At 31.0% G+C, this 12259-nt stretch overlaps 2 protein-coding genes across 3 annotated transcripts in view; one reads left to right on the top strand and one right to left on the bottom strand.

The window, feature by feature from the left end:
• The window catches only part of LOC141458376 (uncharacterized), a 51506-nt gene extending 48502 nt beyond the window's left edge, over positions 1–3004 (top strand). Inside the window, exons 4-5 of the mRNA XM_074136277.1 lie at positions 457–710; positions 1759–3004. Coding sequence (XP_073992378.1) covers positions 457–710; positions 1759–2248 — 744 coding nt within the window. The 3' untranslated portion in view covers positions 2249–3004. The remainder of the gene's footprint in view (positions 1–456; positions 711–1758) is intronic.
• LOC141458351 (uncharacterized) lies at positions 2713–11139 on the bottom strand. Of its 2 annotated transcripts, XM_074136219.1 has the most exons (5): positions 11022–11139; positions 10199–10390; positions 8694–8819; positions 8359–8616; positions 2713–7989 (listed from the first exon to the last, which is right to left on the bottom strand). In XM_074136219.1, the coding sequence occupies exons 1-5, from the start codon at positions 11034–11036 to the stop codon at positions 4060–4062; spliced, it is 4521 nt and encodes a 1506-aa protein (XP_073992320.1). In that variant the 5' UTR covers positions 11037–11139; the 3' UTR covers positions 2713–4059. The 2 variants fall into 2 exon arrangements, with proteins under 2 accessions (XP_073992320.1, XP_073992323.1); XM_074136222.1 differs by lacking the exons at positions 10199–10390; positions 11022–11139 and having other exon boundaries at positions 8359–8612.
• Positions 11140–12259: the final 1120 nt, after the last annotated feature.

The raw sequence follows: 12259 nt of genomic DNA, 5'->3' as shown, positions 1-12259 counted from the left end.
AAAGGGGTACAACCAAGCGTTGCAATATCCACCGCCTCCAATCTCTTCATTCAAAAGTACTCCTTGCTTAACTAATGCTGTTTCTTTTTCCAACATGCCAGTTCATTCCAATTCTCAGTTCCCATTGCTCAATGACCCAATCCGTATGGGTTATGCCGATTACTACATGTTCCTCTGTAAAATGGGGATGGACCTGTAACCGAGATTGGACTATTTCCAGGGGCAGCTCTTCTGTCGGGCAGACTTAAAATTGGTTTCGTGATGGGGCACTTATTGAAGCTATAGTGACATCTACCAATGAATGTTTTTAATTATCCTATTTACGTGAAACAACTTTTTTTATTTTATTAAAAAAAAAAAAATACTCAAATACTTCTGTTTTAATAGAAAATAATCATTCTAAAACTTCCAGCAGTTCCCTGAATATTAATTTTTGTTGTTTATTTTTAATTCCAGGACGCAACTCCAGCTGTCAAAGTGGTGCTCAGGAGGCCGGTTATTGTAGAAAGTGCAGAATCATTTATACCTTTCCCAGCTAGTGTGGGGGTGGTACACGAAGGACTACGTATGTCGATTCCTGTTGGAGCTTTAATAGCGCCAATCCCAAGTTTTGCTCATGGACCTCAAGCTATAAGAGTTATATATGCGATACCAACAACTCCTCTTAATTTACGTTATCCATATTATTCACCTGTACCTTACCCATTCAGGTAATTATCGTTTAGATTATATTTCTTGTTAGTGGGTATTCAATAGATAGAATAATTAGAATTTTTAGGTGGTATTAGTAATGATAATTAAAAATGATCATTATTGGAATTCAACATGACTGTTAAAATTTTCTACAAAACACACAATAATTCCACATATGAAACAAATGTCTAATATAAAATAATAAACAATTCATAAATCAAAATCACAGTGGGCAATATTTAATCTCGGGCCTTTTTGATGGACAGATCGCTTTAAAAACATTTTTCAACATAATTTTTTTTTTATTCATTTGCTTGGCTTGTTTTAGAATTAATAAAAACTCTTCTTCTTCTTTCTTTTTAGTCCTGTAAAAACCAACATATTGACACGTTTGCTTCTTTACCTTCAACCGTCTGTACATGAGAAAAATATGCTCTTTCTTTTTATAAGTGCAAGGTTTTTCGTGGAAATCTGTGCAACTTCTTGCACATTCTCCACGCTAGAAATGTAATAAGGGTATCTTGTTTGTCTTGGACTAAGTTTAGAAACGTTAATATAAATTTCTATTGCCTTTAAGCGATGAACATCACTGAAAAATTTATAAAGCTGCATGCCTATATTGACTTGTTTTATTGGTGTTTAAAGTACCTAAGTACTGATTTAGGCAGAGGAGATATACTGATGCATTTTAATTCCTCCCTCATATTGTCATTTTATACTCTTTGATGGGTTGGTAACCAATTCGGTTTGAACACAAGGAAATCGTTTACATTCGGAAATTCAGTTTAGAAATGTTTTCAGTATATTTTTTGCCTCTCCTAAAAAAACAGAATTTTCTGACAGAATTAAGCAGGAATACCAAAGAAAAAGGAAGGAAAATAATGTCCCAAGTATCCTGTTTTGAAGGAAAATGTTTTACCCGAGGTTGATATTAATTTGGTAACATTTGTTGGACTAATACGTACTAATTCAGCAAACTTTGTTACTTATATTCCTTCTTAATAAAGATGCAAAAAAAAAATGTGTAATGATTATTGCTGTTTTATAATTAAAATTCATTTTCAGGCCTACTTATGAAGATTATCTGTTTGAACTTAAAAAACCAACTTCTTTTCCCATAATCTCTACAACTTCTTCACCACTCAGCAAGCCTGTTGTGTCAACATTGAAACCTGTCCATGTAACAACTCCAAAGCCAGTGGAAATTCCTTCTAAACCATCGATAAGTACGACGGATTTGTCAGATTTGACAGGCATAAACAAAAAACCCGTGAACAGACCTCTGGTGACAGTTTTAGATTTTCCATCAGAACTAGCCAGTCCTGCGTCCCTTTACTACCAGCCAACGATAGAAGATGAACTAGGTAATAGAGGTCCGCCTGAGGCCATCATACCAGCAGGTATTGTGCAATCTTCACAACCGCAGCCAACCCTACAGCTATTCCTAAATGCTAAAGAGTCTGCATTACTACAGGCCCTCAGAGATGAAGCTGAAGCAGTCAACGAAGACAAAAACAGTGCTAGCTTCAATTCAATAAAAGTTGAAGCTCTTTAGAAATTTTAAATTAATAAAAGATCATACATGCATTAACCATAAGCTGAGACTATTAAGTATAATAAAACTGACATATCTCAACAACTGCCAAACTACTAAATGCAGCATTAAAATGCATTAAGAATTTTTCTTAAAACTCAAAGGATTTTAATTTTTTATAAAATTCCTGCGAAGGGTCGCCAGATGCCAGTAGAAAAGTTACCATCTTATTACTTAAGAAAAATTAATTTATAAAATTCAATTTATTTAGTAAATTCAGTTACATTTCCGCTGTTACTCACTCTAAATGTTAAGATGAAAACAAAACAAAACTGAAAGCTTTAAATGTAGAGTTGTAAGTGACAGTCATTTATAAAACTGAATAATGTAATAAAAATTGGCAATCCAATAGTAATTGAACGGAGTTTTGCACCTGTAGAATTATTTTAAAATATTACAATTGGCTCAAATTTAAAAAATGTATGTCACTTTTCTACTTTTATACCTCTACTGTTTATAAGTATTCTATTTTTTAAAAAATGTTAAAATTACTATAAGTATTACAAGCATTAGAATATGCATTAGTTCATAAAAGCTATAATTATACATAAAGTTCAGAATTTTTTGGCCAAATTTTATTTTTTGTATTTTTATGTTTTTGTAACTCTAACATGATTTTACAAATTTTTTTAAACATTTTGATGGACCTGTCAGTATTTATTCAGAATTTGTTCTTTGTGTTCCTTCCGAATAAAGGCATGCAGCATTTTCTGATCATTATTGTTATTTGTACACCTCTTCGTCTCAACACTTCTATTTATTATTATAGCTCATTATGGACCAATTATTGATCACGTAAACACAGAATGTCATTTTAAGCATCTGAGGTAGAGAACGTACCCTATTAAAGTGTAATTATATTTTATGCAGGTATGGTGTGAGTACATTTTGCAATTTAAACAGGTGGCCGCGAAATTCCTAGAGTTACTGCTTTTCAGGACTAGAGAAACTTCTAGCAAAAATTCTACCATGTCCTTAATGAATTCACCGGCAAGAAGAATTAACATATGTCCAAGTACTAGTGCCTTAATTGCTGTCGTGGAAAGTACTAATATGGTCACCGCAGACATGAATCGTTGATTTTTTTGCCCTTCTTTCAAATGTTAGCCCTTCATTTCTCATGAAGGAATACCCTAATCGCATACGCACTAATGCTGGCCCTCATACAATGAAAAAATACTGTTAGTCTATGACTGCATTGTTCTGGAAGGATCCAGATCTAAGTGCTAAGGTCTGATACCCTAACGTATATCACCAACTGCCCAGTGAGTACGGTCTGTGAGGAAACACTGGAAGGCTTGTGATGATTGATCAGGTGCCATGAAAAACAGAATTCAGATGTTGATAGTATAATATAATAATTCGAATAAAAATAAATGTCGTAATTAACTAAGCTTCAGTTTAAATCTGTGCTGATATAAATCACAGCTCAAAAACGTCTGTCCATGGATACGTACTGAATGATATCTTCTTATATCATGAATATGTATGGTACTGAAGGAGAATGGTTTCAATATGCAAAATAAGAGCCAGAGGTTAAAAGAAGGACAACATTCTGGCCAACTAATGCTAGACAAGAAAAAGTCAGTGACATATTTAGTGAACTTTAGCTTAGGTGGTAGACCGCTGGAGTGGAACTAATCAAGTGTAGAAGATACTATCTTAATAAATAAAAAAATAATGTACACACTAAAAATATTTATTTAAATAACAAAAGATCAGACATAACTTTACATACTCATAAGTTGGACAAATATATACAGCTCCTGGGTTTACTTCAGAAAGTGATGAACACTAGGGAAATTATTGAATTTGTGATATTCATTATGAGGTGTATTGTCGAAAACAACGTGGGTTCCAACTTTAGGCATTTTTAAAGAAGAATTCTCGTCACTGATCAAGCTCAGATTTTTAAAAAGGACATTACTTTTGCTGCTTTTAATACTCTCACTTTTATTCAAAAGATTTGGAAAAGAATCATCGTCACCTGCAAGATACGACTTATTCAGCAAAAATGTATTATATTTTTTGCTAGGATACAGATTATATGTTACTGTAGTTTCTTCTCTCACAAATGGATTTGTGTCACTAACTGACTTTTCATTTTTGTTAAATTCTGAAAGGTTATTGTTTATATTTTTTTTCGATGTCTTCTTATACATAATTCTTGTTCCCACCTTTGCAGCTGAATTTTTCAATTCGATTATTTTCTTTAATGAAGATTTTCTGAGGGCTAAATTTTGATATAGAGTTGAAGCAGGATTGATTTCATTTTTTAGTGAAATTTCAGCAGGGGTACCTTGTTTCTTTTTGGTTGTAGTTGATGGTAATATCCAATTATCCTTATTGAGCCTGAAATTTTTTTCACTATTTTTTTCATTTTCATAGTTAATCCATGCTTTCAAACTTTTGGCATTTAATATTTGGTAAAGAGTTGAATATAAATTTTGATTGCCATTGCCTGGCTCCTGGGCAGAAGGCGTACATTCAAGATCTAATTTCTTTTTACGAATGGAATCTGAGAAGGATGTTAGTTTAGAATACAAATTTTCTGGGAGCGCATCCCGTGTTTTTGGTGGAGTACTGTAATTTTCATCTTTCTCACCTTTTATTTTATGCATAATTTTATTGGGTTTGTTACGTTTTACAAAACTTACTTTATTTGGTTTATTTGCGGTTAAAAGATGAAATTTATTTTTGTATAGCGGTGGTTTTTTGAAAGTTTTTAAGCCAGCATATGATAATTCTTGAGTATTACGCTTAAGAAATGTATGAGATAGGGTTTTGTGCTGAGGAATTGCTGATATTTTCGTTTTAGGCTCAGTAGCTTCTATTGTTGTTGATTTTAATGCGGTACTCGTTTCCCCCAATTCAGACCTGGGAGTTGACAATATTTCTTTATTTTTAAATATATTTCTATGAATTGGATTTTCTTTTTCAGGGGCAGTTTTCGAAGATAGATTCAATAATGCTTCTGAGTTATTTGTGGATGTTTCAATTTCCGTTTCAGGCTCTTCATTTTTGGATACCTGAAATGTTACTTCTTTGTTACCTAAACCAGAATTTTTTATCTTTGATTTCAAATTGACAGATATTTCATCGCTTAATTTTATCTTACTCTTGTCAACATTAACATTTCCTGAGTTTTTTAATGGTATCTTATTAGTATAAGAAAATATTCCTAACCTTTGGCCAGTCGATTCTTTTTCTGAGTTATTTGCTAACGAACTTTTCTCTTGTTTTTTCAAATGCTCCTTGAATGAAGAATCGTTTGCATTTGGAATTTCTAAGGAACTTTTCAGCGAACGGAAATCTGGTTTGGAATTCCTGAGAGACAAGCGATTCTTATTGGATTTCTTGTCTGATGTATTTGACCTGTTCTGTAAGTCAAGATTATTCGAAGTAATGTGTGAGTTACAACTTGTAGCAACAATATTTTGCTCATTTATTTTATTACGTGGTTCGAATTTACCAGACTGACACGCATTAAGTAAAGAAAGTTTATTGAACGAACACTGTTTTGATGGTTCTGGAGAATCCTTCTCGCAAGTAACTTCTTTATCAGATATGTTATTTTTCTCAGGAACGTTTTCTACAAAATCGAATCTGGAATTTAAGAGTGATAGTTTGTTAAGCTTCTTTTTATTTGAGACCTTTCCGTCATTTTTAATTTTATCTGCATTAAAAAGTAAATCAATACGTTTTAAACCGTTAAATTGTCCTTTTTTCATCTTCTGAGGATCTGATATATTTTTTTCATATAAGTGAGTAGAAGAATGTAAAACTTCACTTTGATTATTTGAGTTTATATCATCTAACGACGGCGTATTGTTTTCACCGCCCTCATTTTTAAAAATTTGTGAGGTGCAGGTTGAAGTATGGCTTTTTTGAAGTTGAGATTTATCCTTTGACAGTGATGCCTTCATTTGATTTTCTTCTTTCGCTTCTTTATAAATTGATTTATTTTCATCACTTAGAATAGTTTCACTTCGTTCTTCGGTTGTGGTTATAAGTAATTTTTGTCCAGTTTCAAGATTTTCTGGTTTTGAATCTTTAATTATTGCATCTTCTTCTGCTAAAAGATTTTGCTCTATCTTTAAGTCTGCTTTATCTTGAGCCTGACAGGCATCTTCTTTTGCTTCATTATTCTGCAAATCAAACTGTTCCATTGTGTCGGCTTTATTTATTTCAACCTGTTTTTCTTGAACAAAGTCTTTTTCTGTTATTTTATTTTCATCTTGAATACATGATAAGGTAGCTTTTTCCTTGGCTATGTTGGGCTCATCTCCGCTCTTATTGACATTATCTTGTACCATTTCTTTTTTGATACCATTAGTAGCCAAAACATCCAACTTTTTACTATCTTTAGCCAATGCATTCTGATTTTTACTATCAAGTTTATTTTTTATGAAGTCACAGCTTGAAGAAGTTTCTTTCATAAAACACGGTTTAAGTTTATTTTTTAGAGAATTTGTGGAATAGAACTTTACTGTAGGCTCAGATGACTCAGATGGCTGTAAATTACCAACTGCTTTTCGTGCAGAAGTACCCGCTTCAGCCACACAATTTTCTCTTTCCAACATTCTTCGCTGTTTAAATCTTTCAAGATATTCAGATTGATTGTTACTTTGTTTTCTTGGAATTGCTACAGTGTATGTATTTTTAGTAAGAGGTTCCAACATTGGAACACCTTTCGATACTGCAACAGCTTGATTGGTAGAAATATCTTTAATAGAAAAAATTGATCTCTTGTAATCTAAAGATTTACAAAATTCTGTTATTCTTGATATACTAAAATCTTTTAATTTATGCGAATGTGTTGTACTTTGTCCTGGTTCAGTTGTTATTGTTTCCATACCCTCTCCGTTTAATCTTTCATTTGGAATTCCACTGCTTTTCTTTTTGAAGCTAAAATTTTCTGAATTTCTTGGATAATGATTATCTAATATTTCGTTGTTCCAAATCTTTTGTAAATTATTTGGATTAATGCTTGTTTCCTGATAAGTATTAGTCTCCTTTTTGTTCCCATACATTGATTTTTCTTTGGACGGTATTTCGTAAGGAGAATAAACTAAACTATCAACATCAGAGACAGAACTTTTTTTCTTATTTCCCATATTCGTAAGCGCTTCCAAACTATTATCAAAAATGTCCGATGAAGTATTATTTTTCTCTTTTATATTACCTTTAGCGGTTTTTCTTGAATTGCCAAATATCTGCATAAGTCTATTTGAAAAGGAATTTGTATTCCTTTCATTTTCGGGAATGGTATTTTCGGTAGACTTGTCATTTACTCTAAAATGTAGTGGTTTATCAAAACAATTTATAGATGTATCTTTCATAGGTTCTAAACGTTTATTTCTAAAATATAACGACGCTTTATTAAATTCTTTTCTTAAAACTATTGCTGCTTTAGAAAGCATTGCTTCTTCAGTTTTGTTGATTTGAGGAATACTAAATCGTTTTGAAATTCCTTTTTTTCCAAGAAGTACAGGCAAAGAAAAGAATTCTAAACCGTTCACCATGTCAGTTTTCGTCATTGCAAAATCAACAATATTTGGGTCTCCTCGAAGCCCAGAAAGTACTGAAGTGAGGAATCTTACGTTTCCATAAGCCTTGTCTATTGAATCTCTACAGCCTTTAGCTTCAAATATGTTTAAGTCCCTTCGCTTGATATTTTTTATAATTTGTTGTTGTACTTCCTAAACAAATTTAAAAACTGTCATTGTTTAATAGCAAAAAGATAGAAAGCACTTTAGTGTAGTGTCAAAAAGAATCCTGTTACGTGTACCTCATCTGAACCTGAGAAACTCTAAAATGGACTGCTAGTTCCATTATTATCTACGGATATTAAATATTGTTATTATTATTTAAAAACTAATAATAACATTTTCTAAGTTAGCCGAATCAAGGAAGTGTTGTAAATATGGGGTTATACAGCCAAACAAACATTATATAACATTATACATAATAAAAACATTAAAATACCATGTTCTACTTGTTCTACTCATTGCCCCAAACATTTTTAAACTTATTTTGTGAAACTAGTAATTTTTATCAGGAATTCTTACATCTGGTATATAACAATTTGGTTTTGCCAGTGATAGAATGGGCACTCTGGTTCCTTCTGATGAACCTCCTATTACTGGAACGGTTACGAACTTCGGATCAATTTTCAGGTAATTGGCAAGAATGCTGTTGGCGCAAATATTATCCACAGCTGTTGATCCGAAGATTTTATTCCGCATGTCGACACCATTAACGTCAAGTACCTTCTCAAGCACAGGCAGCAAGAAATTTAATGGAGCTGCAGCAAGGATAACGACTGCCTAAAAAATAATTCATATAAGTAACTGCAAATATTATATACTTAATTTTTTTTTAAATGGACATGGTTCATACATACGTTGGGAGCTGTCTTAGAAATAGCATTTCCATAACTAATTATTTTATCAACAACAACTGGAAAGAGACTTTCTTGATTGCCAGCTTTTTCATTTCCTTCATCACCAATAATAACAACATCAACATCCTAAAAAAATAGCAGAAGTAATAGATGGCTTTTCTAATAAGTGTTAGAAAAAAACTTAAAAAACAGGTAATAGATAAAATATTTTCAGAGTCTCTGGTGGCTTAAGTCCCTCGTGTTTTTGAAGTCCCAATAATAATGTTAACAATTATTTCCAGATGAGTTATGTATCCATTTTTAAAAAATATATATAAATAAAAGTAAAGTAATGCCTATTATTTCAACGTTTACTAGAGAATATTAATTATACAATCAGTGCGAATAAATTGTGCAATATAGACTTAGCATAATTAGTAGGACCGTCAGACCTTACTATGTTAGAACTTCAGGAACCACCCTTTATTTTTATTTATTTTTTTATTTTTTTTTGGCTACTAACAAAAACAATAATTTTGATGCCCAATCATCAACTCATGACATTACATTAAGAGGCTAGGCATAAAAATTAGGTGGACGGACAAGTCATTCATTCCCAAGACCTTTTGAAAATTTTAAATTTACATTTATAACATATTCAATAAGGCAATCTATTATTATTATTATTTTTCATACTAAAAACTAATTTGGAAAGTTCATATTCATAGCAAAATTTAAATTAAAATATCAGTTCTCAAAGTAATCTTTAGAAAGCATCTTTTTTCTTTTAATAATACTTAACCATATATCTACAAGAAAAAACTGAAACTGTTTTGTGCTTAAAACACAACAAAATGGAGGAACCCAAAAGATATCAAATAACCTAGGCATGCAAATGAATCACTATCTGGTGGACGCCGCCAACTATTTGCCAAAACAAACTTTGCACACAGACTTATAAATACCATTTGTTCAAATAGTGAATACAACTACTTTCTTAATGACTTGAAGACGATTAATCCAATCCGTAATTAAAAATGACTTCACAATCTTCATGGATTTTGCAGGATGATCTAGAATGTGAATCAAGGTTGCTCTCGGTTAAAATGAAGAAATGCCAAGAAAAGGAATCCAAAAAATAACTTGCAAACTTTAAAATAATTAAATAAGGATTTATTTATCATTAAATTTCCAGTGGCTCTTTTTTATTGCATATGAATATTGCAAGTGGACTAACATTAGAATATTTTGTATCGCTTTGCATTTTAAGTTATTTCTGTAAGAAACTTTTAAGAATTAAAATACATATATTTCAGGAAACTTCGCACTTCCTATACACATTCATTCATAAAAAAAAGAAGAATGCTCTCATAGTGAAGGGATTAGCGGAGGGGAAAAAAACCGTAGTAAATAATTAAAATAGTATTGTAAGTAAAGAATTATTATTATTAACAATTGAATTTTGGTCAGCTAAAAGGCAAATGAGGAGGAGATATCTTTTATTAAGCGCTAACTATATTACTTGCCTTTAGAGCGCTATTTAACTGATCTCTTCCAAGAAAAGCCTTTACTTTACAGTTAGTGTTAATAGCGGAGACATCAATCGCTGGCCCAATGTTAGTGTCATCGTACAACTTTAAACATTTTATAAATGGTGACTGTTTCAGCAGTAGAGTTGTAATTTTACCAAATAAACTATTTAAGCCAAGGTAAGCAACCTGAAAATGAATTTAAAAATTAGTCTTTCTTATTTGTTTTTGTGAGCGTCATAGTTCCATAATAATTCAAATTTGGATTTATTAATGGGGGACACGTTGGTTAAAATTAATTCTAATCTTCCATTATTTTTCTTAAAATACTCCAAATGAAGTTGAAATTTTAGTTGGAAAAATTCTTAAATTAAGAATGTACCATTGGAACCGAAAAATATCTTTTGAATTCTCAAAACATTTTCAGGAAAAAATGTATTTCTACTGCCTCTGTTCGTTGTGCGGGCGGTGATTTTTACTAATTCACGCTTTTGTTCTTAAAATAGTGCTTAATAAGAGAATCTTTAATTATTATTTTTTTTTAAAAAAGAAATCAAATTTAGGAACTTATGAACAGGTTTCTGGGGACGGAACGGGAATATAGAACAAAAACACACTATTAAGACAAAATGTAACGAGATAACGTTTCAGTTTCTAAATATGAACATCCTGAAGTAATATTACCAATATTATTTTTATTTTTCAGCATTATTTGTTTAAAAACACTAGAATACTTTTCTCGATAAATACGCTTTTAAACAAATTCATATTCAAACTAAGTCTGGAGACGTCATGAACTCAAAAATCAACGAAACTATACCTGAAATTTTAGCATTTCCAATAATTACGAATTTTGACATTCATAAATTTAGAGGTGGTAAATTCATACTTTATACATAAATAAAAAAAAGAAATGGTTACCATAGAAATAAAATATTCAATGTATATGTAAGAAATAATTTGAACAAAAGTGAAATTTCGTTGATTAATAAATTCTTTGAAATATAGAAATTTGATGTCTAGTTCTTAATATTAGGTAATGAGAATAATAAGTAACAGTAATAGGAGAATATTTGTTTTGAAGATTTATTTTCTCTGGTAAGTTAGAGTGATAAAGATTTTAAAATTTATGGAACGGAGGCTTTAAAAGCTTGCCTTATTTCTACATTCGTGCAGAGAAAAAAATATTAAATAAAGATTAAAGGAGATTAGGTCTGCAATTAAAAAAGAAAATTAAAAAGTTTAAAAATGGTTTGATCCGAAGTGATTCTAAACATGTTTTATTTCTGATTAATTTTGGATTTTTGTCCACATTGAGAGAATAAATAATAAGTGATTTCTAATTCTTAGCATGCTGATTTATGATTAATGCCGGTTTCGGAATTTTCAAACACTTTTGGTTAAAACCATCAGAAATCCGAAACCGGCCATAACTAGCAAAACATGCCATAATAAAACAATTGATATTATTCAGCTTGAATTTGACTTCCACTTTTAAAGCTTCTGCCACAATATCTATTTAAAGTCATTTCCTAAAATATATCCTCCTTACCTGCTGAAATGAATCAGTTTTAATTCCAAAGAAACCAGATTTCAATTACATCCTAGCAAGCTACATATATGAGTTATACTCGTAAATCCAGCAGCTTGTTACCTTAATTCTACCATGCATATAAACTCAAAGAAATAAAACTAGCGAAATAAATGAAATAAAACATATAAACTAGCGATCCAGTAGTGAATTCAAAAAATATTACTTTTTCAAAACTTTATGAAGAAGTTAATCTATTTTATTTGAAGATAATGAGAAAAAAAAATATGATATTAATTGTTCTGGTTCACCATTACTACTACAGTATTTCTTTAATACCCTAGTATAAATTTAATCGCCTTCCAGTACAAAGGAAATTCGAAAAAGATATTTCTTAATCATAAATAAAACAATTTTATAAATTTATTTATATCCCTCCTTACAATTTGATAATAAATCACAGTTGTTTGGAAACTCAGAAAATGAAATTATTTTGACGGGGTATTTGAAGAAATTTGTATAATTTT

Source organism: Rhodnius prolixus, unplaced genomic scaffold (assembly GCF_049639745.1).
Source record: "Rhodnius prolixus isolate KJV_2025 unplaced genomic scaffold, Rpr scaffold_1, whole genome shotgun sequence".
In the NCBI taxonomy this organism is placed as follows: domain Eukaryota; kingdom Metazoa; phylum Arthropoda; class Insecta; order Hemiptera; family Reduviidae; genus Rhodnius; species Rhodnius prolixus.
Note: the sequence above shows the minus strand (reverse complement) of the source record. Positions and strands in the feature narration are given on the sequence as shown.

Bases quoted from the DNA above. Each gene is read 5' to 3' on its own strand.
- LOC141458351 (XM_074136219.1), bottom strand. The intron at 8,617-8,693 runs GTATGTATGAAC...ATTATTTTTTAG, and splicing joins TTTCTAAGACAGCTCCCAAC to GCAGTCGTTATCCTTGCTGC. The intron at 7,990-8,358 runs GTAAGAATTCCT...AAATTTGTTTAG, and splicing joins CAAATTGTTATATACCAGAT to GAAGTACAACAACAAATTAT.